The following is a 27,554-nucleotide window of genomic DNA, read 5'->3' as shown; positions in this document are numbered from 1 at the left end:
TTGGGACCACACGTTTGGTGTCCTTGCTTAGGGTTCGACTTCTTTTTAAATTGAGGTTTTCCATGTTGCATTTCCCGATAACTTTTTTGTCTCCTTGGATAACTCCAACACACCCATCAGAAAGTGGGTATTTCACGCACAAATATAGGGTAGATCGGGTGGTTCCCAACTAATTGAAAGTTGGTCGCCCAATGATCATGTTATAGGAAGAGGGTGTGTCTATAACCAGATTCCTAACCTTAATTTTCTTGGTCTATTCTCCTATTCTGAAGGTGGTATTCAGCTTTATGTAACCCTTTACTTATACTTGCTCCCCAGAAAATTCAACCTGTGACCATTTGAAAGCTTTTAGATCATCTGGGTTGAGGAGAAGCCTCTCAAATGCTTCCTAGTAAGGATATCTGCAGATATTCCTTGATTTACTAAGACTCTTATGATTTCTTAGTCATCGCATCTTACATTGATGACCATGGGTTCATTTTTTGTGGAGATGGACACATGCTGCGTCTTTTTCTAAAAAAGTGATCTCGTCCTTTGGTGCTTTAGTCTCACCTACCTTCAAACTGTTAGAGCGAAATATGTTCATACTCCTAAGGTTTTGATGATAATAAAGTGCTTAAATAACAATAGGGTATACTAACATTTGCTTAAGTGTGCAGGATCATTAAGCTAGTATTTAACTTGGTTCTGAACTAGTTAAATGCTTTATAAAGAAGAAGCAATCTAAATTCTAATGTATAAGAATTTGATTTTCAAATAGAAGCTCAACACAAAATTATCTCAGCCTCTGATGTTCTAATAAAACTTCAGTGTCATATTGACTCAGCCTTGAGAATATGATTTTGCAGTCCTTGAGAGTCAATTTCTATTTGCGAGTTCCTTCCTTTCGAAGAGTATTTACTAGGGTAGTTGCAGTTCCTTGCTCAAATCTTTCATTTTTCCCATTACACTTGTTTTCTTATCACCTTCCACTTTACCAGGTATCCTCCTTACTGTCATCTTTTAATATCTTAAGAATTTCCTTTACCTCAATCAATATGAATGGTAGTCTTGTTAGCTTGACTAGTAATGCTAAGAGCAATGCATCTCCTATAGCGAATAGGAGTATCTCCTGGTTCACACCCTTTACGTTCATCTATGATCGCATGGGTCCTGAGGTCATATTGATAACTGATCATTTAGAATAAAGAAAACCCTCTACGAGCTCTTCGAACGAAGGAACTTACTTTAGGGATTCTTCTTTTGATTCTCTCTTCTATGATGACGATCCTGAGGGGGATCATGCGGCTACTTCTATGCCCCTTTCGTATTGTGCTTTAGGAGCTTCGACTTCTACCACTTTTCCATCAATGGGAATGAATTTTTCTATCTTGAATATGAAACATGCTATAGATTATATTCAAGTTTATAAAAAAAACTATAATTAAGACCCCGACGATGTCAATATCAAGGACCTTAAAGAGTTAGGGGACGACCAGATGGAGTTTCCTGGCTTAAGCCTTCAGAGTATTTTACGGTTGACGAGCTATCCTTGAAAATTGTTACATTAGTGGAGCCAGATAATGAGATCAGATATAACTGGGTTACCGCAGAAATAGTAGGAATCCCTTCTATTTTAACTACTTAGGAGGCTATAGACTCGACCAATGTGGTCGGCTGCCCTTTAGATTGGCCGGTCTTTCCCATGGACTCGGGAAAAAAGATATGAAACCCCTTTGAAAAGTGTTAAGTTTCCTTTCAATGAGCAACTGTTCACCAGGATAAGCTTGGAGCTGCCTCTATTTGAGTTTGAGGTGGCTGTATTGAAGTACTTGAAGGTTTCCCCTTCTCATATTCAGCTGAGCTCTAAGTATAGGTCTTAAAAACCTTCCCATCGAGTGTTTTCAACTTGTTCCATGTTATGCATACCTCTCATAATGATATCTGAGATCGGGGGCTTATTAATCTTCATCAGAATGTACCCTGGCTTGACCTCTTTACTGACGATTGGGGCGATTTCCTGAGGCACTTCATGTTGGCGAGGTCTTGTACTCTAAATAATCATCTTTCCTTCTTATCTGGCCCGACCGAGTCCTCCAAATATTGCAAGAGCATGTTTCTGAAATACTAGTCTTAGCCCCAATTCCTATATGAGCCTTATTCTTACGGCATCAAGCTTGATTCTTTCTCTAGTAAGGAAGTTATAATGAGAGAGGATATGAAGTCTCTATATCAGGGATTTAGTTATGAAGAAGAGTTCAACCATGGTGAAATGTTATATTTCTTACAAAGGGAAGAAATCTATTGATACTCATGCTACTGTGAGTATGGTCGGCTGCACGGAGAAGAAAATGATCATTGGTGAGGGAAAAGTCCTTGAGTTTTTTATTTATTTTTATTAATGTGTGCACTTCTACTTTTTTTAGATAAAATGGATAAGTTTAAAATGGTCTTCGCTATTGCCTCCACTCAGAGCGTCAAACTTAGTCCTACTGGTCAGGTTTCTACACCCCATATAACTCTTGTACCCTCATTTGTTCTCGAGGTTACTCAGCTACCCCCGGAGATGACAAGTTTACTCTCGTCGCCACCATTCTAATTGAAGGGGATCAACCACAACATTTTGCTGCTTGTGAAGAAAGTCCAGGACAGGGGCTAGAGTTCCCTTTTATAAGAAGAGATCCTTAAACGGAGTCGTCTTTCCAAGGGTGCTAATTCTGGGTCAGCTACTCCTCTTCTTAGGCTACCTTCCATTTTTCCTGCTTGAATCCCTTATACTCTCGAGGAATTTCTTACTGCTATGTTCAAGGAAAACATGACCTATGACTAAGGCCTTCTCGAGGTGGACAAGATGTGGATTTTTTCTTAGGCCACTGACTATACTTACCGGATGACTTCTCTATTCTCCCTAGCTGCCGTCGACTGGGGGGATTTATGGCTATGGGTAACCCTTCCAAGGAGAGGGACACTTGGAAGGCTAAGTGGGAAGACATAGAGCGGAAATGCCCTAACTTCTAGAGGGAGATATCTGCTCTCTAGGAGAAATTTAGTCGTACTAAAGCTTTGTAAGAGGAGGTGAAGGTCCACGACTTTCCTTCCACCTGAGCTTCCCAAATCATTGAGAATGAGTCTTCTCTCAAAGTAGAGAGGAAGCGGCACCAGGAGACAACCATTGTTGCTAATGAGGCAGACTGTCATGCTGAGGGTGCTTGAAAAGCTCTTCAATAAGAGAAACAATCTAGTGTTGAGGATCAGAGAACTCATGATATCTAGGTGGCCACTTTGAAGGAGAGAGTTCAGGGGTCTCTTTAAGCAAACTTTGAATAATTTTCATAGAGCTCTCGACTAGGCGGTTGATCAGGCTAAAGAATTCTTCCTGGATGCTCCCACCCCCGTTGAGGAATTAGATCCTTTCAAGGCTGCTTTAGGCGGGGCTTTAGTGGACAATTGGGATGCAATATCACAGAGCGAGAAAGCTTATCTTTTTCTCCTTTTACTTTTCTTCTTTCTGTAATGTTGGTTTGGCTTTCATGCCTTGGTAAAAATGAAAATATTTAAATATATATTTACCTTTATGCTTAGTGTCATTTTTTTAGATTTGTGTGCTTGGTATATTCTATTTCTTCTTTGTAGCTGTCCAATCCACCTTATTAGTTGCTAGTCTCCCCGCCTTGGATTGATTAGCATATTCTTATTGCATCAAGACTTGCTCTTTGTTCTTGCAAGTTTTAATTTGCCCGCCTTACGTGTGTTACTAGTATATGGTTATTCATCGAACTCTATAGTCCTAACCGAAGTTTCTTCACCATAATCCTCCAAAATTTAGTTAATAGTGTGTGCGTAGGGGATGTAGAAACTTACTCCCCGAGATCTAATTGGATTTGGCTTACTCTAAGACTGATGTCGAATATGGATAAGATATCTTAAGAGCTTCTCCACTAAGCCCCTATCTAGTTAGTGTGGATCGAGCTTGGTTTTTTCTCAAATGGACTATCTACATGTGAATTATCGTGTGATGGTTTTATACCTTGAGCCATTTGGAGTAAGTTGACATTAGTTCGGACTTTGGCTTTTCTGGATCCGACGCAGAAAAATGTGTTGGAAATTATTAATAACTAATAATATTTAATCACCATGGGTGTGTTCCAAAATGACAAGAAAATATCTATGTGAAATTTGTATTTTGAATATGAAAATAGACAACACTTCGTGAAGTGTTGCAGTAGCAGTTTGTAGTTTGAATCATAAATAGGCAACACTTCGTGAAGTGCAGCAGATTGTGAAACAATACAATATTTGAAAATTATTGCTGTAGAAACAGTGTCACACTTTCAAAGTGTTGTTGTAGGAAGGGTTGTTCAAAAGAACCGCCGAACCGAACCGAAGTTAAAATAACCAAACCATTAGTAATGGTTAGTGAACCAAACTTATATTTTATTAATGGTTCAAGAACCGAACCGTTAAGCAATTAACCAATATCTAATTAGCTCTGAACCGAACCGTTTATTATATTAGTTTCTAAATTGAATTTCTTTTTCAAAAATAAAAATATTCAAATTTTAATTTTTTTTAAATAAAAAAAAATTGTTTTTTCTGAAAATTAAAAAAGTCGAGTTTTTACGAAAAATAAAAAAAGTCGATTTTTTTGAAAATAAAAACGTCGATTTTTACGAAAAATAAAAAAGTTGTTTTTTCGATAATGAAAAAACTCAATTTTACTGTATTTTCAAAAAAAAATTAATTTTACTGTATTTTCAAAAAAAAACTCGATTTTACTGTATTTTTGGAAAAACTCAATTTTACTATATTTTCGAAAAAAACTCGATTTTACAGTAATTTTGGAAAAACTCGATTTTAGTGTAATTTTGAAAATATCAATTTTATTGTATTTTCAAAAAATAATCGATTTTACTATATTTTCAAAAACACAATTTTACTATATTTTCATAAAACTCAATTTTACTGTATTTTTGGAAAAATACAGTAAAATCATTTTTCTAAAAACACAGTAAAATCGAGTTTTTTGAAAATATAGCAAAATCACGTTTTCTGAAAAATATAGTAAAATCGAGTTTTTTTTGAAAATACAGTAAAATTGGGTTTTGCTGAAAATACAACAAATTCGAATTTTTTTGAAAATACAATAAAATCGAGTTTTTTTTGAAAATATAAAAAAAATTAATTTTTTTGAAAATAAGGTAAAATCGAGATTTTCCAAATATTTAGTAAAATCGAGTTTTTTAAAAAATACTTTCAAATCGAGTTTTTTTGAAAATACAGTAAAATTATTTTTTTTTGAAAATATAGTAAAATCGTTTTTTATATACAGTAAAATTAGGTTTTTTTAACAATTACTGTTAAATCGATTTTTTCCAAAAATATAGTAAAAATCTTTTTTAAATACAGTAAAATCGAGCTTTTTGAAATTACAATAAAATTGAGTTTTTTTTTTAAATTATTATAAAATCGAGTTTTTCCAAAAATATAGTAAAATCGTGATTTTTGAAAATACAGTAAAAAAAAAATTTAAATACAGTAAGATCAATTTTTTGAATAACAGTTGATTAAATAACCAATAAATATGCCATTCACAAAATGAAAGAAAAAAACTTGATTTATCCCAAAAATACAAAAATTTGGTTTTTTTCTAAAATAAAAAAAGTCATTTTTTTACGGAAAACAAAAAAAGTCTTTTTTTTTTAAACTAAATATAATGGCTTGGTTCTTTAACAAATTGTTTAGTTTGAAAAAATTTATCTTCAAATGGTTTGGTATGGTTCGAAATTAAGAACCGTTATACCAAACCAAAACCTTTGGTTCAGTTTGGTTCTAAAAAATTGAAACAGTTCAGTTCAGTTCGGATGACTTTATATAATGGTTCGGTTCAGTTTTCTTACAGAACTGAACCATGAACAGTCCTAGTTGTAGGCAAAACAATGCAACATTTAGCAAAAGTGTTGCTGAAAGTGTGTGTTTCATCAAGGGTCGCAACCTTATGAAACAACACCATTTTAGTCTATAAATTGAACATTCTGGATTCAAAAAAATACATTTGATAAGCATATCATCTTCACTAAAATTTCATACATTCTTTGCTACGTATACATCCGAGTTATCGTCGATCTTACGCAAATTTGATAAAAGGCTGAATTATTCTAGGTATTTCTGCGTTCCAACTCTAAGACATATTGATAGTACTTGAAATGCTTATAAAAAAAGTGATTACGTTCACGATTCTAACCTCGATCCATTTGACCTGAATTGATTTTTCTAACCAATTGTTAATATGACATTTTACGGGTTTGAAGATAAAGCTACACGGGGTACTTGATCCGTTCTAGGAGGTATGTTAACGTCCTTCCGATCATTTGCACTTGAATAATTATTTTGACAATTAATTATTTTGATTAAGAGAGATATTAGTTCATCTTAGAGGTTGATTATGATTAGTCATTTTACTATTAAGTAAGTTATTTGTAACTTGGTTCCACTAGCTATGTCAATTTGTTGACCGGAAAATATGATTTTTCTAACCAATAGACTCACGATGTAGATGTTTTTTATTTAAAGTTATCTTCCTCTGTTAAAAAAAATAACTTAGATGCTCTCTTGACATATCTTTTAATCCCGCAAGAAAATAACTTTCAAATCTTCGAATTTCAAATAATATAATAATACCTCTTTAATCCAAATAATAAAGAAGAGTACATGATAAACAAACTCAATTTTGATATTAAATTTAAAAGTTTGTATTTAAAATCAAATTGTTAAAATTAATATGACACCAATAACACACCGACACATGGATGCAATTAGACACTATTTTTTGGTCACTATTTTTTGGTCACATGATTGTTTTTTTATATTATCCATATATGTGGCGACAGACCCATACATTTTTAATTGGTTATTCTTTTTATTGAATAATAATAATTTGCTTGGTTCTTGAATCTACACTTTTATTATTTGATAAGAATAACATAATTCTGCCAACGTAAGTTGAATTGATAAGAATTCAATTCAAAATTTAAATGACATTAATTTGAATTATGTCGCTGATAAGAAAAGTTTATAGGTGTATCATATATAAAAAACCCAAGTTGCATTATAATTTTCTGTAACTCTGGTAAGATTTAAAACCCAACTTGTCTAATTATTTATCTAAGAAAATAAAAATAACATAACACTAATAAAAATAAGCCAAAATCTTCATTTTCGTTCCCTAGCTATATTTTTAGGTTCGGATTGGTAGTTTAATTTTTTTGGTGTCATTTTCGTCATTTTTACTTTAAAATTGTTTTATTTTAGTTATTTTTTTATCTAATTAACAATGGAAAATTTTAAAATTTCTCTAATTATACAAAAATAACTAAAATAAAAATAACACGAAAAAAAATTGAGAGACTAATCTAAATTTAAAAACATAGTTAAAGGTAGAAAATGAATATTTTGTCTAAAAATAATATAAGTGAGAACCAATATGATTTTTGTGCCGGCGTTTCTCTGGCTGGAGCCTCACTCTTTTTGTTTTTATACTTATAATACTGCCACCACTGGCTTTGTCTTTAGTAAACAGAAAAAATAGCTCTATCATAATTTATTTTTTTGACAAATTGGCCCAGTTATTAAACAAATAAAAAACCATTTGAAGAATGAATTTTTTTTCTATGGTGTAATTTAAGGAGAAGTTCATGTATATGTTGAAAAAGTCTCATATCGCTTAGTTTTGTGAAGAAAGAGAGAATTTAAAATTATATATAAGATTTTAGTTTTTCTTAAGATGCTTCAGTCAAAAGTACATTAAACTTACATTTGATTTTTGTTGTTCTCTTTTGCTCTTGTATTAAGATGTTGTTTTGGAGGGTGTGGGTGCATGTACTGGGGGCCTGAGTTAGTTGAGGGTAGAGGTAACAAAACGATACTTTAAGTTGGTCTGCCCTGCCTAACCCGCTTACTAAAGCGAGCCAAGTTGGATTTTGTCCAGAATTTTTTATTAATTTTTTTTTTTACTTAAAATTACAACAACTTTAACTATAAAAAATAACACTCTTTTCTTAGAATTATGTTGATTGAATTTTATTATAAATTATTCTACTTTCTATAATTTTCTAATATATGTGTTGATTGTAAAAGTTTGAAATAAAAGAGCAATTGTATGGCATGCAAAATTATTAAGTTATTAATACATTAGCTCACATTTGTTCTTTAGAAACGGGTGTTGATTTTAAGAAAAGGAAGGATTTAATAGTGTATACGTAGGATTTAACTATTAAAGAATCGGTCAATATAAGAGTCTATATGATGTAAATAGTGAGAAAGGCATGTGTTAATATTTTATGCACTATTATTTCACGCATTGTGATATTTTATGCAGTGTAATTGTTATCATTGTTTATCTTGTGTAAATTTTTAATTGGGTTCTTTAAGTAGTTGATTTTTAAATAGGATTCTGATGATATGTATTGTTTATTTATTTATTTTGATACTTTTTTTTAATTGTGCATGAGTTTATTTTTTTATTTTTTTGTTGTAATTGATCTTTATTTATTTTATTTTTTGAGTTGTTTGGACTTTAGATATGTTGAAGTTCTATTATGCTTTTTTTTATAAAAAAAATTGTCGACCTCTTTAATAATAATTGAAAATTTTATAAATTATGTAGTAAATCAAATTGTGAAATTAAAAAAAATAAGGCTTAATTGCAATTTTAGTCCCTCTATTAACTATTTTTTGGGTTTTGGTCCCCCTATTTTAAAATTCAGAATTTTAGACCCTATATTTTTGTTTTTTGAGGATTTTGGTCCCCTGCAATTACTAAGGCAATTTTAAATGAAATGACCCTCACATAAGTCTCACATTGCTTAATTTTATAAAGGAAGAGAGAATCCAATGCTATATTTATTATCTACATTGCAAATATATTTATTATGTATGTCTAATACATTGCTAAAATAAGCATAATTTACATTTGATTTAACTAAAAAAAAGAGAGATTGATAATTTGAGTTGTTACCATGGATAGAAAAGTTGTTACCTAAAAAAAAAGGAAAACACACAAGCACTTATGAGTTAAACAACTAGCATACACAATTACACTACACGAATTATGTTGCAATTATGCTAAGTGAATTTTGAAAGGTGAATGCATTTCAACCTTTTGATAGATTTGTTTTAAAAGTACATGTATGACTCTTTGGAGACTCCTGCCACGGTTCAATTATTCCCTTTTCAACACATTTATTTACAAGGTTGAATGAAGCTGCTTGGACGTATTCCATTTGTGTAAAACATTGCCAAACACATCATAGAATGCTATATTGAGTTCAGTTTCAATTACATGCACAGACATGAATCCTTGTCCATCATAATAGAATTGCATCTCTTCTTCTTTCCACCAACTCACATCACCTCCCCATGCCTTTGACCCTCCACCACTAGTCAAAAACTGAATCGGACTGAAATGGGAATGAAATTCAATGTTCAGTTTTTTTTATTTTTTAAATCTTGGTATTCGGCCTTGCGACCGACTAATTCAAGAGGGGCCAATCCCACCGTCCACTAGCGAGGGTTCTGAGATTTGTTTTAGGTCCTGATGGACTGGCCCAACATAAAGATTGATAGCATCTATCGGGATTTGAACTCAGGACCTTAAGAAGAGCACACTCTATTCAATTACGTAATTCTCATTGGTTTCATAGAATTATCAATTTAAACAAACCTGTTAAGACTGCTTATATGTTGTAGGCAATGATCATGTCCATTTATGAAAAGATTAATATTGTTTGCCTCAAGAATTGGTAGAAGTTGGTTTACAAGCTCTTCTGTATCACCATGATGGCCAGCACTTCTAATTGTATGGTGACCCACCACAATCTTCCACTTTGCATTTGATTCTTTTAGAGCCAAATCCACATCCTATATTGAACACCAATTTACATAATTCACCAATTAAAATATCATGAAAATGTAAAGGTTAGTTTTGCCTAATATGAATGATAAGTGTTGTGAACCTTGAGGAGGTTGGAAATGTATTGTTTTCTAGGCCATATGCCGCTCCAATCATAAACATGGTCCAAAGGTTCTGTGAAGTATTTTTCCACAAACGGAGTGGTATCTACAAAGAAAAATTCTACAAATTCTGATGTAGAAAACAACATATTCATTAGAATTGACATGTTACGTGTGAACCTCTCTATCTATAGATGATATGAGGAAAAATATCAAAATTGTTTACACCTGCATTAACAACATAGGATCTCGAGCAAAACCATCTATTGTCAAGATCTGTGAGAACAGGACTTAACTGTGCCTCAACATCACCTCTATAGTCATGGTTTCCTAGAACTGCATAACAAAATATATAGTAAAAAATTACAATGAGCGCATGAAATCCAACAATGATCTCGGAACACGATATGGACCTCCAGACATAAGTGATATAAAAAATATAAGACACGGACACGGCTAAATATATGATAATATTTTGACAATTATTTATCAATCTATTATTAGAAAAGTTAAAATTATTTTGATGAATATAAAGTCTTACCATTGTACCATTGCTTCTGCAAGCTAGGAGCAGTGTAGATTTTGGTGAATGAATGATCAAAAGATGTATCATCTATGCCATTCAAGCCATTGTCATAAAAATTGTCGCCGGTGGAAATTACAAAATCGATATCCAATTTCTCTCCAATAACACCCATCTACTAGTAAAACTTAATGCATTTAGTTCTAGATTGAATTATTACGGCCAAGAAAAGAAAAGAAAAAGACGAACGGAAATTGAACATCATGTCCCATATTGGCTTCGGATTCTTCATCAATGATACACACGAACGCGACAAACATAGACATAGTGGGTCAGCATACTATGAGAAAAGGGATTATATGATTCCAATAATCACTAAAACGGATATTATGTTTGCCAAATATTTAATCTTTTTAAATCTTTTTTATGGAGGTGTTCTAGATGGGCTAGGAAAAGATCCCACTTAGTTGAGATGCATTCAATTATCTCTAACAAAGTGGATTGCAGTTATGTGAATTTTTTTAATATATATTTTTCTGTCTGTATAAATAATTTAATTTCACTTTTTAGTTTTTCTAAAAAAAATCTTTGAATAATGATTTTTTTTATATTTCATCCATATTTTTTTTTCTCTTTTACTACAACGTTGTTATTTCAGTCGTTAAATAGAAACTGTCGTTAATTTTTTCACTAAATTATAAAAATTGTCGCTAAATTATAAGAAGAATCAAAAGTTCGAATGAAATTTTTTAGGAAGACCTTTCTTTAAAAAAAAATTGATGGAATTAAAGTGAAATATGAGATATCTTTAGGAGGACCACAATCATGTTTAATTTTTTCTTTAATAATAATTTTGACACCACTTTTTACATCAATACTTATACCCAAGCATTTTTTATTGTATTTATACTATGAATAGTATTTTTTTCTTCAATTTTCTTAAATAAAAAAATTGACATTTATAAAAATATTTTTTTTAAATTCACTACAAAAAATATGGTCCCCAGCCACATTAAGTTGTAACGTGGTTCTCATGTGGCTAAAAAATGGTAGTTGCGATGTGACTAGCACGTCACTAACACTTTTATTAATAAAATATTGAAGATAACGTAAAGATGGTGGGAGTCTAAGTTTTTTTTTAAAAAAAATATATTTGCGACGTGGACTTAACGTCGTTACATTTAAATTAATTTTAAAATAATAAAAACTCAAACAATCTGATGGAGGGATTTTTGAAATTTTGAAATATTCTGTTGTGTCGTGGGATCCACGTCGCAATGTTTTTGAAAGAAAAAGGCTGACATTGACTTGACTTGGTTCTGACTTGACTCAGTAAAAGCAATAAATGAAAATATTCGTTGGCCAATAACATCATCTTGTGGCGTGGAAATCACGTCACTAATGAGTCTTTTTTTTTTTGTAGTGATTATTTTTGTAATATAAATATAAGGTTTGTCGTTAACCAATTTTATTATTGTATTATACACACAAATATATATGTTATAAATATTATATTTTACTTATAATGCATTAACCTAATTTACTACTTCATTAATCAATAATGTACCTAACATTAACCAAGTTCTAACATTAATTTGTGAAATATAATAACTCAGTCTTAACACTCCATTAACCAAATTCTAATATTAAATTATAAAATATAGCAAATAAAATCCGATAAATATTAGTAGTAATTAAATTCAACGATAATTGAACTCATTAAGGTCACCTTCTATGTGTCCAATCAATCTTTTAGTTTATAATGAAAATTAGGGTCAAGTGGGATGCAAAAGGGAGTGGAGGGAGTAAAAATAAGGGAGGACCATCATCGTTCTTCTTTACCAAGTTTGATAATAAGTGGAGCACTAGGGATTTATATCATGAGTTCAAGGAGTTGAGGATAATGATAAAGTAGTTATTCCGTCAAAGAAGGATAAGAAAGGAAGGAGGTACGGTTTTGTACGGCATTTCAATGTAGAAGATGATAGGATACTTGTGACGAAACTTGATAACGTGTTCCTAGACGGAAGAAAGATTTTCTCCAACATCCCTAGATTCCAGAGGAACTCAATGTTTGCTACAGAGCCAAATATGAAGTTCGGAGAAAGAAGAAGTCTGAACAAAGATAGCATTCTGAATATTGAGGTGGATAGAAGGAGAAGTGGTTTCGTGAAGAAAGACATATGATATCCACCATTTATTTTAAAATCTAATAGTTCAGATTCATTCTCACATTCTCATATAACTCACTCATTCTCAATATATATATATATATATATATATATATATATATATATATATATATATATATATATATATATATATATATATATATATATATATATATATATATATATATATATTTCAAAAGAATTTTCAATTTTAAAAAATTTATAAATAGTATATTATTAACAAAATAAAAAATTAAAGAAAATTTAGGAAATGGTATATGCGTAAATAAAGAACAAATATTTTATAATTTTTTTAAATTATTATTTTATAAATATCAACAACTTATTTATATTAATATATTATAAAAATTATAAATAAATTTTAACTTCGAAAATTAAATTCTAAACCATATGTTTCATATTTTTTTAAGACCAAAATGATTCTTTATTATAAAAACTAATCTTCTCAAATTATGAAATAAAAAAGGACAGACAATGAAAATAATACTTGAAACTATTTATTTAATAATATTTAAGTATATATTTTTGAAAATATATTTAATTTATATATATATATATATATATATATATATATATATATATATATATATATATATATATATATATATATATATATATATATATATATATATATATATATATATATATAATTTTTATTAAATTCATAAAAAGTATAATTAGAACAAATAATTTTTTCTAAATATGACCATCTCCAAACCAAAGCCTTAGAGTCTCATGCCATGTAACATACCACACATCATTTCTAAAAATAATATCATTCCTAATAATTCATAAGCTGGTTATATTTTTTGGACAAAACTTAGGTACAATTCTTTAGGTGTGATTCTTACTATTTTCTAATAAAAATATGACAAAGATACTTAAATATCATTTAGTGAGTAAAAATAGGAGAAATTTGCATACGTGTAAAAGAAAATTATAGACTTGTTATATTTTCATTAGAAAATAGTAAGAACCACACCTAAAGAATTGTACATAAGTTTTGTCCATATTTTTTTTCCTCTTTAATAAAACTACTAAATAGTTATCTTTTTGTTTTTGAAGATTAAGGTATTTTTTTTTCTCACTTTATATTCTTAATCAATCTAGTAAAATAAAAAAGAATATAAAATTATTTTTTCTAAAATAAAAATTTCTTTTAATCTTAATTAGAAAATAAACTGAATGTTACAGATTTTTACGGAATAAAATGAGTCTTTAGTTTATTTTAAAATTTAAAAGTAACTTTTTTAAGCAATAGAAACAGTGATCTTGAGCTGCTGGTTTCTTGAATATTATTAATCCTCCCGATTTTCTATATCCATGTTAATTTAAAGAAATAATAAAAGTACAGTAATTAAAATATAAGTAAAAATTAGAATATATATATATATATATATATATATATATATATATATATATATATATATATATATATATATATATATATATATATATATATATATATATATATATATATATATATATATATATATATATATATATATATATATATATATATATATATATATATATATATATTGCAACTCGTCACCCATGCCTTCTCAATTCACAATAAAAAAATTCACTCATGATGATGACCTAGAATAGATGTTTTGGTATATGTTTTTGGTTCTTTATTATTATTATTATTATTATTATTATTATTATTGTTATTATTATTATTATTATTATTATAAATTTGTTGATAAATGTGTCTTTTTTTAATAACTAAAATCAGAAAGAGAGAGTACTGGTTATAATAATTTTAATACTACCTCCGTTCCTTTTTATAAGAGAAAATTCATTTTTTAGGTTCATTCAATAACTAATGTATTTGGTCTATTTATAGACTAGATATATTGATTATTCAATGAACCTAAAAAGTGAATTGTCTCTTATAAAAAGGAACGGAGGTAGTAATAACTAGCTGTAAAATGATAAAGATCCTGTGTATGATTAATTAATTAATTAATTAATTAATTAAGCTTGCCAAATAATCCTCCAAACAATACCTGAAATGCAACTTGAGATTGGTTGTAAGCTCCTCTTCTTCCCCAATCTCCAATTACCAAGAAGCTTAGAGACCCATCTGATTTAGGTGCATGCTCAAACAATTGAAACTCTGCTGAAGAAGAAACTAAACACTGGGTTATAATAACTATGAATACAGCTAGAATGAGCACGATGAGTTCCATCAGAAAAAATTTATATATGCAGAAAGAAAGATTTTGAGGGATTTAATTTGAGAGTGTGTACACTTAATTAGTGATCTTTAATATATATGACTTCAAGAGGAAACAATTAGATGAGTGTAGGATTCAAACTATTAGCATAATATGGAGTGGCGATAAGGGCTATAGGCCAATCATTCATTATCCACGTGGATGGGGTCCATGATATATGTTTTTTCAATAAAGTGGCATCAAATCAATCTATATCTTAGAAATAATTAAAGAAAATAAACCACTAAATCAGGATAGCATATATTATTATAAAAATCAACATAATGCACCATTGTTATATACGTTAAATCATATTTCAACATAATTATTGGAAATTTCTTTCCCTACCTCCCTCTTTTCTAGATCACCTCCGGTGAAAAACCTATAATACCCTCACTTCGGACATGCATTTCCGAAATACTTTTTTTCAAAATTTGTCTTATTTCGGAAATGCACTTCCGAAAACACGAAAAAAAATGTGTTTTCGGAGATGCATTTCCGAAAACACCCCTTTTTTGGGTTTTCGGAGATGCATTTCCGAAAACACATTTTTTTTGGGAGGGGGTGTCTTCGGAGATGCATATCCGAAATATTCCAAGACCAAATTGATCTTGGAATGTTTCGGATATACACTTCCGAAAGAATTCAATAATTATTAAAAAATTAAAATCAAGGTGAATCAATACAATTAATAGGTATAAAATCAAGGTGAATCAATAAAATGAAGGTTAATCAATAAAATCAAGGTGAATCAAAATTTCCTAGACAATTTTAAAGTTAAAAATAATTTTTAACTTATATAAATATATAATATATAAATATATAATAATTAATATATTAATATATAAATATATAATAATTATTATAAATTAAAACACTCATTTTTTTAATTTTTATAATTATTATATAAATATATAAATTTATTTATAATTAATATATAATAATTATTATATAAATATATAAATATATAATAATTTTTATAAATATATAATAATTATTATAATTATTATATAAATATATAAATTAAAACACTCATTTTTTTTATAAATATATAACAATTATTATAAATATATAAATAAAAAATTATAACCTATTTTATAAGTGAAATTATTTTAGTTTTTTTAATTAAAATTATTTTAAATTTTAAAATATGAATCAGGATAGAAATATATAATAGCTATTATTCATAACTCATAAATTATATCAAAATATATAATTATTATTATTCATTACTCATAAATTATATCAAATTTATGATATGTGAATTAATTAATATCCTAAAATTAATTTTTGGGATTTTTTTAGATTTTTTTTTGTTGTTTCGGAGATGCATCTCCGAATTAGTCAAAATCTCAATTTTTGAGATTTTTTCAGAAATGCTAGTCTGGAAAAATTTAGAAAAAAAATATTTCGGAAATGCATTTCCGAAGCAGGGTAAAATGGGATTTTCGCTGGGGGTGACCCCATAGGGAGGTAGGTAAAGAAAAAATCTAATTATATTGTTAGTTGATTATTGCAAGCACCTGGATCTAGAACAGTCGAATATGTGATAGTCGAATTTAAAGTAGCTAATTACAAGTTATATGAGTCTTTTTCAAGTTTATTACGAGTCAAATTGATTTTTTTAGTGAAATTAGTTGTAATGTCTCTATCAGCATGTCTCAACCCCCCTTTTCACTTCAAATTATTATGCTTAAGAATAAACAGTATCCCTAAATTACGGATTACTTTACTCCTCCAAAGAGTTTTTAATACATTTTCAGAGTTTTTTTAGCTACTAAATTAAGAATTGTACAAGTGAAATGTAAGGTAGAAGATAAATGACAAATTTGTGAAGATATACTTATTTAATTTAATTGATTGTGTTACAAATGAAATCTATAAGTGTGGTATTTACTAATCAATTAGAGAAGTTAATTTCCTACCTAATCGATTAAGGACTTTGTTTATTTGATTAAGGTAAGGTGAAATACCTCTTAATAGAATAGAAAAATTGTCAATAGATTAATTCATATAATCGTTTAAGAGTTTTCTTTTTTGATTTAGGGTTGCTACCTTTTGATTTTTTTTTCTTTCTTTTTGAGTTGGTTGCATTACGAAAATCAACATAGTATGTTCAAGCTGTTTTTGTAAAGAAGTGACACATATGGGATATGATACTCTAATGTTCTAGCATGTGTGGAACATCTAGCCTCTGCTGTAGTTCAAACTTTGGCACGTTTTCTGTTTGAATTGTGGGTGCGTTTTTGGATTGGTTTTTTATTGATTTTTTTCTATCTATTAGCCACCTAATCAATTAGATTTGTTTGATGATTTAGAAGAAAACTTAGATACAATTCCTTAGGTGTGGTTTACACTATTTTCTAAAGAAAATATGACAAGTGTACTTAAATACTCCCTCTGTCTCATAATAAGTGTTTCATTTGCATTTTTCTATGTCTCAAATAAATGTCTCTTTAGAATATCAATACAACATTTATTATTTTTTCCACTACTATACCTTATTTATTAACTTTCACGTTTTTCAACTACTATACTACCTATAATAAATAAGGTTATTTTAGTAAATTATGCTAATTTTATCATTAAAACCAACACATCTAATCATTTTCTTAAGAACCGTGCAAAACTCAAATAAGACACTTAATATGAGACGAATGGAGTATCCTTTAGGAAGTGCAAATAGGAGGAAGTTGCATATGTGTAGGAGGAAATTATACACTTGTCACATTTTCATTGAAAAATAGTATAAACCACATCTAAGAAATTGTATCTAAGTTTTCTCCGATGATTTATTAAGATCAAATTTAAAGATTTGGAAATTTGAATTTGATTTCAAATCAAATTAAATCTTGTTGTGGAGTTATTTTGAAAAACAAATCTTAATCAAATCTCCACTTTATCTACTAACCAAATTTCATGCTCATTGAAGGAAAACCCAACATATGGATTTTATTTAAGGAGACTCAATTTCATCGTTGAAGACCATGCACTCAATTGAAGATCCTTAATGCTAGGGTTTATATTTGAGTCTTTGGTTGTGTTGCTTGTATATCACTCTAGCGCTTTCATTCATATCTTAAAACATATAGTTTGGTTTGTTTGGTTGAGTTGTAATTCAATATCTTTATGTTGTTTATGAAGTTGATCACTAGGGCTAGTGATTTAGAGAGATTGAGATGTGCTCTCATATTTAGGAGGATTCCTGAATATAAATTCATTGGCCTGGCTAGGATTAGGAAGAGGCTGTAAGCAAGGTGTGTTCGTGTAAGACTAAATGTACTAATAATATTGATAGTTGTAATATGGTGAACTGGCTTTATTTGAAATGTCGCGGTAAGCAAGAGTCACCACCGACTTTTATTTTATCCAAATTAAATAGAAAGGCTAAAAGAACAGAAAAAAAACCTTTTAAAAGAAAACCGAGTTCGGGGGATAATTTATACAAAGGGAAGGTGTAAGGCACCCTTTGCATCCATGGTTTTCCATGGGCTCTTAATTGCTTTGCTCTTTTCGAAACCAAAAGTTTAGAAATGTAGAAGAAGAGAATAAGGACTTTAGCTCGTAAATGAGCGTAGCCTTATTGAAGTTTTTTAAGAAAAAGGGTAGAAAAGGGAATTTAAACCAGAACATGCAATTAAGGGCAAATTACCTTGATATTTGTAAAATGTTCTTTTAGCCTTTCAGGGCTATACATACCATAGGAGAGTAGGAAGTCCTTTTATTTGGAGGTTGAAGGGTCGTCGCAATTATCGTTCGCAACAAGATTGTCCCTACCATAGGGGGGCAAGTAGTCTAAGGGAAGGATCAGAATAGCCATCATTATTAGGCAACCAGAGGACACCTCAACATTTCATAGGCAACTTCGAGGGACGAGATCATATTAGCGAATTGAAGGCAGCATCATTGTGACTTATGATCTTAAGAATGAACCGAGGGCAACATTGTTGAGGTATCCTCGTATTTGAGGGACTTGGCTATTCTGCACTGAAAAACACAAGGCAACAAGGCAACAGGCAACACGAGGGGTTACCATAAAAGGTGTGTGGGTGCACAATCACGTGGTTAACTTCGATTACATTTATCTTGTACAATTAGTGATTCTATGTTCAATTCATGGTTTATCACTCCCTAGGGTTACTAACCACACAATTAATATAAACAATGTTAAGTGCCTTCAAGGCCACACAATATAACCAGAAGCAATTACATAATAAACCACGGGGAAGGGGGAGAAGAAGTAATACAGATAGAAACCCCACAAGGCAGATAGTTTTGACATAAGTAATAATAAAAAAGGGAAATTAAAATATAGTGAGTTTTAGGGTTACAGAACATTCGAGCTTTGACCGGTTGGCTAACCCTGAAAATTTGGCAGAGGAAAAATAAACAAAAGGGTGAGTGCATTACCAATTCATTGACGATTGAAGTTAACCCTATTTTTAATCAAAAGAGGCAAAATAAAATGATATTTAGAATAATAATAAAAATCAGGGACTTAGCTTTTTGATCTGATATGGCGCGTAGTCGGAAGAACCCTGGTGGTAACCCTGAAAAACTGCACAAAGAAAAAAGGAAAATTTTTCAGTGTAGGAATGATCCTCGTAAACCCTGATTAGGGCACAAGTTAACCATGGTTAATAAAATAAATAAAAGCCAAATTAATTAATTATTGGTTTTCAACCTAATTAATTAAATCGGCGAAAATAAGATTTCGATTAAATATCTTAACCCTAATGTATATTTTAATTAATAAAAATTAATTAACTAATTAAACAAATAATTTAAACAAATTAAATTAATTTAAAACAATTAAAATAAAATCATTTAACAATAATTAAAAAAAATAAATATTTTTTATTTATTATGTTTTTTTTTTTGAAAAAAGAAAGTAGGAAAAGTTTTGTTTTTTAAAAGAATTTTAGAAGATTTATATATATATATATAAATAATATATAATAAAATAAAATAAAAAACAAGTTTATGTAATTAAAAAGAAAAAAATTTGAAAATCTTAGCTTTTGATTCAGTGTGGCACGCGTGTGAGTTCCATGGTGGTCACGCAGGTTCAGATGCGTTGGATCTGGAACAGGTGAGATCTTGTGGCTGGGAGAGTGAGGGCACATCGTATGTACACGCGTGAGAAGCATCAAATCCATCTGGATTTAAAAATCCAAAACGCGCGCACGCTGGCCAATCGGAGGAGGACGCGTCATCGTCTTCTTCCTTGGAAATTCTGCAAAAACATTTTTTACAGCGCTTGTTTGCAAACGCGCTATAAAAGCCCTACCTTTCACACCTGCCATTTACGAATACCACAAGAACAACAAAAAAATCTTTCGCGACCCTTCCAACAAGATCGTCCAAGCTCCCTGAATTCAAATATGCCATTGATTTCCACTAATTTTGCTTCAAACACGAAGCCCTACTTTAAAAACTATGAACCCTAAAAAGGCAATCTATGGCAATCGTACATGAAAATGCAATTAAACATCCAGAAAGAATCTATGCACCATTGTAAACAATAATACACAAACAAATTTCAATATGGATGCATGAATCATTGTAATCGAAGCTTAAGAGAAAACGCAAATCGTAGGTCTGTATGAACGTTTTCTTGGTGCAAGGAGGCCTGGTAACAATCTGGAATCGTTCAATGAAGTCCCTGGAATGTGTTTGAATCCCTGAAACTCTTTGAATCACCCTGCAAATCAAAAACCGAATTGAGTTTTTCTTGAACTTTTGCAAGATTGGTTAGGGTTCTTGGCCTGTAGAAATCCGTAACCCTTGCATCTGGAATTGTTTGGTACTTATAATGGATTGAATTAGGGTGAATAATTGGCCTTGAATCTTAATAAATCTTGGATTTCAATCTTTGAAATTTGATTGAAAATATGGTCCCTAATGTTTCTATTTTTGTCCAATATTTGATTCTCCTTATTCCAATCATCACTTGGCTAATTAAGAGAATATATTTAATTGATTTCTTGACTTAAAATCAAAGCAAATAATATTTCTCATTTATTTTACTATTTTATATAATTTATTTATGATTTAAAGTGATAAAAAAACTAAAAAATAATTAGTAAAATAATAAAAATAACAAGACTCTTGTTTTGGGGCACGCATGGGCTTAGAATAATGATAGGATAAATAGAATATAGGCCCATTTGGAAATATTTGGAGTTTTGAACCTTTTCTCTTCATGCATACCCTTGAAAATAGGTGAACTTGTGCACCTTGCCATTTCCTCATATTTCAACATTTTTTCAAGTTCTTGGACTTTTTAGAAACCTTGAAGAGTCCTCTAACCAATTTTTTTGGTCTCATGTCAAAATAATTTTCCATGCTCCTTGTATGCTCTTTTGAAAAAGATGACTTTTGGTTGACTTTCAAAAGGACCTATAATGTTTTGAGTCATATATCTCAAATGAAGCATTTTTAGACTTGGCATGTGAGAGACAAAGTCATACAGAATTTAATTTCCTTCAAAATGAGCTTTGGATGGAAAACTTCTGATGTTCCATGTAGGAGTTATGGCTGGTCAAAGTTCAGTTGACTTTTCCTATGAAAACCCTAATTTAGAAACTTTTGAATTTGTTGATTTATGATCTTTTCTTGATGAACCATGATCAATCCTTGATCAAATGGTGAATGATACTTCAAAATAAGGTTGTTGACAAAAAATCAGGAGTTTTGACTGTACTTTGACCACAGTTGACGTTTAGGTCAAACTAGTCGACTGTTGACTTTCTGAGCAATTGAGTGGTCAATCCTTTGAAATAGAACCTGAATTTTGTCATATAGAAAGTTTGAAACATCATGAGCCATATGAGATGCATGGGAGCCTCTGATCCATTGATTTTCTTCAGAAAAACAAAAACCCTAGTTCTTTGAACCATTGTTTAGGAGGGGTGTCCTTGAGTCTTGAACTTTGATATGAGTTTGATTTAAGAGAAATAAGATGGGCAAATTTTGGGGTATGACAATAGTGAATTTTCTTTCTTGGGTTGGATACCCCCAGTCGTAGGTGTGGTTTGCAATGAACTGGATTAACAATTATTGTCTTCTTTATTACTTTTCTACTTCATTATCTTGTATAAGTTATACTGTCATAACTTGGTTGTTCAAATTGTCTCAAACATTGTGTCCAACATCTGTATCCAAGAATAGAATTTCATTTTTTATTCATTAAAATAAGCTTTAATTGATTAATTCAATTAATTTGGCCCATGGATCATTTTATTTTTAAGCCAGAATATTTTCTATATAAACGAGGTTTCTCCTCATCTTATTTTACACTAGATTTCTAAATAGAAACTTCTCTATTTCACTTCCACTCTCTTAGTTTTTGAATTTTTTTTCCAAAAGAATTGTAATTGGTGTAATGCTTAACATGCTTCATTCAAGAGTTTGTTTCTCTTGTGAATTAATTTTGTAAAATATTTAAAGATTGCAAGCTAAACTTAATAAAAGCTTGGTTGTTGGCTCCTAAGTTAAGCCTTTGTAAAAGTTCTGCTTGTAGGTTCTTTAGTTAAGCTTATGCAGAAGCTTTATTTATTGGATCTTGAGCTTTACTTGTGTAAAACTTTGGTTTGAAGGTTTATGAGACAGGCCCGTGTAAAGCTCTAGTTGTTGGTTTGTGAGCTTAGTCAGTGTAAAAGATTTATATGTTTTATTGATGAAGGTTTGTGGACCGATCTTTTAAAAAGCTCAAGTGTGTTTTTAGTGGAGTTCTAAAGAGAATATTCTTGGGGGCAGAAGTATGTCAAGTGGTTAAATCGAACATGTATAAATCTCTGATGAATTCTCTATATCCTTTCTCTCTAAATTGTTATGTTATTTTTATTGTGTATTTCTTGGCATCTTTATCTTCTTTCTATATTTTCGATGCCACATCTCTGATTTTTTATCAAATTAAATAAAAATATTTTAAAGACAAAAAATCTATAAATTGTTTTCGATTATCAAACAACACAGTTCACCCCATCACTTGTATTTGGAGTCACTTGGTCAACAAGTGTAATCATAGTCTGACTCTTATTATTAGACTGGTCATCTTAGGAAGTAGTATGATGACTTCACTTCTTCTTTTAACAAGATATTTTTCATGAATACACCTCCACTGTTTGATAATAAAATGTTTACTATATGGAAAGAGAGAATAATTTTTAATTTATTTTATTGATTTTGATTTATGAAATTTTGTTTTAGAAGACCCTTTTATTCTTACTCGTTTCATTGATAATAAAGTAGTAAACAAACTAAGAAATCTTTGGACCATATAAGAAAATATAAAAGTTTAACAAAGGTTTAAAACTAAGTACTTGATGGAAATGCGTTAAGCACAAGAGAGTTCTATTATATTTTAATTGTAGCTTGACTAAAGAAATGTGAGACACTCTTAAAGAAATGAAAAAATATCTTTCTTGGTCCCTTAACTATACCCTTGGGTTCAGTTTGGTCCCTTAATTATAAATCGTGTCACATTGGTCTTTTAACTTTTAAATGGAGGCATATGAGTCCCTTCCATCTATTTTCCTCAAACGTCTATTTATGTTAGTATACGTGGCAGGTGAGTTGGCAGAGGTACTTCATCTTGTTTATTACCACCGTGATTCTTCATTTACCATAGCTTCTTCGTATTCAACGCCTCAAAATTAGGGAAAGGTCGTGTTATGCTTCTCCTTCCTTCTTCAGTTCATCATGTTCTACAATTTTCAAGAAAGTGAAACATGAAATCCGACCAATGTTCATCCTTATTGAAGTAGAAGAATTTGGAAAGTTCGTATTCCAACATATACACAAGCTCACGATGTAAACCTACTTATCATTGTGGAGACATAGTTGTGCTTCGTAGGGCGACAACAATGTAGAATTTTGGAAAGGGCTTTTTGGGGTTGTCCAAATTTTAAGGTAAGCCCTAAGTTCTATTTGATTTCTTTCCAAATATGAAAAACTCGTTTTGATACAACTATGAAATTTCTAGTGATCTTTGCAAAGAGGATTTGGTTATTTCCATTGAATTTATGAGAGTGTGGGAGATGAGAAGAGGAAATTTATGATGAATAAGTTGGAAAGCATAGCAAAGAAAAAATGAAGAATTAGGGAAAGTGTTGATGAAACTTCAAACCCAAGCAAACAAGATCTTGAAGTGGAAAAAAAATTTGGAACATTTTGTTTCTTGTAATTTTCTCTCTATTGACTTTTAGAATGTTTTAGGAGTATTGTTATGCATCAGTGTGTTTCTAGCAGTGGAATATTTTTATGTATTAGTTGATTTTTTTTTACATATCAGTTTATTTGGCAAAATATTGTTTGAATTAGTGGAATATTTTTTACATATAAGTTGGTTTGGCAAAACTATACCATATCAGTTTGTTTATATATGGCTTTGCTTATTTACTAACAATATGTCATACCAGTTTGTTTATACTATATTTATATAACACCTTAACCAGATACCATATCAGTTTCTATACCAATTTGTTTACACCAGATTTGTTTATTTGCTAACAATATACCATATCAATTTGTATATACCAGATTTACATAAAACATATAACATATACCATATCAGCTTTGTTTATTTACTAACAATATATCATACCAGTTTGTTTATACCAGATTTTCATAACACATTAAACATATTTGTATATGTTCACAAGACATTACATAATTGTTAGGAGACATTGACATGTTCTGTACACATGTTCAATAAGCATTACATAATTCCAAAATGATTCAAAATGGTTCATATTACAACCAAAGTGGTTCAAAATACAACTAAAACTATTAACTAGACAAGGCTAATATAAACTAGATGTTCTTCTTTGGGGGTGATTCTCTTAGTTGGAGTAGACCTCCTGGTTGTTGGGCCAACTACATTCATGGCTGTAGTTAATCTAGTTGTTAGTTCTGGGGTACAAATGGTCTTCTTACATCTAACTTATGTGCCTTGCCTTTTCCTTGAGTTGCTTGAGTTGCATTGCCATGAGAAGGTTGAGTAGTTGGCCTTTTCACTTGAGTAGCTTGACTTGCCTTTCCCTGAGATGATTGAGAAGGTTGAGTAGATGGCCTTTTCACTCGAGTTGCTTGACTTTCCTTGCCCTGAGATGAATGAGCTGGTTGAGTAGCTGGCCTTTTCAGTTGAGTTGTTTGACTTGCATTTCTCTAAGATGACTGAGTTCCTTGAGTTCCTTGAGTTTTCTGCTGTGAAGATTGAGTTTCCTGATGTGAAGCTTGAGTTATTGGTGTAACCTTACAAGTGGATTTGTTGTGTCCTGCTTTTTTACACCTATTGCACTTAACAATGAAACACGTTCTTTGCATTTTGTGATCAGTCCCATCCATCTCTCCTTGTTCAAGGTTCCTCTTTTTCTTTGGTTTGCCATGTATTTTTCTATACTTAGGTGGTTTCACATCTGGATTGATGTCTTAACCCAAAAGTTTGATCCATTTACAGGGAAAAATCCGCTTGTAGACTTCCATGTACCTTGATTTCTTGTAATACTCAGGGATATAATCATCAATCCTAAAGTTTCTACTCTTCATAGCTGACAATGCATGAACACATGGAAGTCCTGTGAGATCCCATCTTTTGCAAGAGCATATATGGTCTTTCAAATCTACAGTAAATGTTTCAGTTGGGTTTTCAACATGCCTTACTTCAAACATGTGTTCATCAAACATCCTACAACATGTTTAGTTATCAGTACTAACCAATTGAATTAATTTTAAATGTACCAGTAATAACCAATGTTTCATACCTAATAAGTCATAAGTTGGTTAATGTGTTGGTTCTATCGGTTTTCCTTCTAATGTTAGGAAAAATTTCATTATCAGAGACATTTTGAAACCTCATTCTATTGGTTTCCTATATCTCCATACTGTAGGTTCTAATCTCTTCCAGCATAGTGACTAATGATTTAGCCCTTGAGTCAAGAATAATACTATTAAAAGATTCTGACATGTTGTTGAGAACAATATCACACTTGTTAGTTGTCCTAAAATATTATTTACTACAATATATTGGTGGGGTCTTCATCATATGGAGATATGCATCTTCACTAATCAATCTCATTCCCCACATTTTGTCTTTCCCATGCTTATGAGTATGTTGATTTTGTAGCCTTCCATATAATTTTCTTCAACATCTTTCCAGGATACCTCTTTCTAAAATTGTTATACAAATTCCTCACACCGAATCTTTGTTCAACATTAGGAAAAAGATCATCCATTGCAGGTAAGAGACCCTTCAAAACATCATACATAACAAGACATAATCATGTTTACATAAGAGGAAATAATCATGTTTACATACCTTTTGTTGGTTTGAAATGAATGTGTATGAGAGACACTCATAATGAGTATCTAAATAGGCTACCTAGACCTAAATGGGTTGGCCATGGCGGACCTTGGGCTTTTTAGGGTTGGGCCCAAAAATTCCTATTGAATATGGGCTTGAAAATTACTACCCGAGCCCGACCCTAAATGGGCTTTGGGCTACCCGGTCTTAAACGGACTTTTTTAATTAAAAAAATAAAAATAAAAATCCCATAATATTATTATAAATAAAATTAAAATTTAAGACTAAGTAACCAACCATAAAATTGAGTTTCCTAAATAAATAGAAACATACACACATGTTAAGAATATATCCAATCCTTGCAAATAAGAGAACCCTCAACCCTTAAGAAAGAACCATCAACCCTATCCATGGCAAAAAGTCTTGATCAAATTGCTTTAGTCTTGTTTACCCCTACATTCTACTTTCTCAATGCCTTTTCCTTGATATCATTTACCCTCATCCTAGGATTGTTTGTCAAAGAATTCTGAATCCTATTACTCAACCACTGTGTAATCATGATCTTCACATTATACTCTATGCTAGAATTATGTTTTTAATTTACTTGTGTTACTTGCCAAGATTCCTCATTTTGAAGCCTGGCACAATAGACTTCCGACTCAAAACCATATTTACATCTCACCCCCATCCCTTTTTTGTCATTTTTTGAACTTCAGGTCTCTGCCATTTTGAACTTGACATAGGTTACTGCTTCCTTAATATCACTTTTTGAAGTAAAATACATGCCTTCCTCCCATTTGTAATTGGACATATCCTTTTGCAACTTGAAAATTGAGTATTTTTTCTTGTATCTCCACTACTATCATCACTCTCACAACCACTTTGTAGATCTTCATTGTATTTATCACTCCTTTTAAAGTCTTCTTTATCTTCTTTCCACTTTTCTTTCCCTTTTTTTCCTTTTCCCTTTCCATCACTTTCATAGTCAATTAGGTTAGCAAGTTCTCTCCCTCCAAGTCATCGTACCCATCAGAGTCATCCTCAAAAGCTACTTCAAGAGCCCTATCATACTGGTAGCTGTCATCAGAACTGAACTCATCACGCATCTCACCAACATTGTATGATTTCACTCCAGCATTGACATCCTTCACTCCAACATTAACTTCTTCCACACAAGCATGACCATCATAAAAAACAACATTAATATCCTCAACTTTAACATTAGCATCATTCAACTTATCTTCTTCATTAACCACTTCTTCATACATTTTAGTAAGCAACTCTTCCTCCTCATATACAATTTCATCCTGTCCCTCATC

The 27,554-nt window shown here is 30.7% G+C and overlaps 1 protein-coding gene across 1 annotated transcript; it reads right to left on the bottom strand.

Annotated features, from left to right (window-relative positions):
- Positions 1-9,026: 9,026 nt before the first annotated feature.
- LOC131602966 (purple acid phosphatase 8-like) lies at positions 9,027-15,017 on the bottom strand. Its single transcript, XM_058875193.1, has 6 exons — positions 14,718-15,017; positions 10,529-10,685; positions 10,216-10,323; positions 9,990-10,117; positions 9,698-9,894; positions 9,027-9,434 (listed from the first exon to the last, which is right to left on the bottom strand). The coding sequence occupies exons 1-6, from the start codon at positions 14,898-14,900 to the stop codon at positions 9,221-9,223; spliced, it is 987 nt and encodes a 328-aa protein (XP_058731176.1). The 5' UTR covers positions 14,901-15,017; the 3' UTR covers positions 9,027-9,220.
- Positions 15,018-27,554: the final 12,537 nt, after the last annotated feature.

This window comes from Vicia villosa, linkage group LG5, assembly GCF_029867415.1.
Source record: "Vicia villosa cultivar HV-30 ecotype Madison, WI linkage group LG5, Vvil1.0, whole genome shotgun sequence".
NCBI lineage: Eukaryota > Viridiplantae > Streptophyta > Magnoliopsida > Fabales > Fabaceae > Vicia > Vicia villosa.
This window is presented reverse-complemented; position numbering and strand designations above follow the sequence as displayed.

Bases quoted from the DNA above. Each gene is read 5' to 3' on its own strand.
- LOC131602966 (XM_058875193.1), bottom strand. From the start codon at position 14,900: ATGGAACTCATCGTGCTCATTCTAGCTGTATTCATAGTTATTATAACC. The intron at 10,686-14,717 runs GTATTGTTTGGA...TTTTACTAGTAG, and splicing joins AATCTCAAGTTGCATTTCAG to ATGGGTGTTATTGGAGAGAA. The intron at 10,324-10,528 runs GTAAGACTTTAT...TTTGTTATGCAG, and splicing joins GCAGAAGCAATGGTACAATG to TTCTAGGAAACCATGACTAT.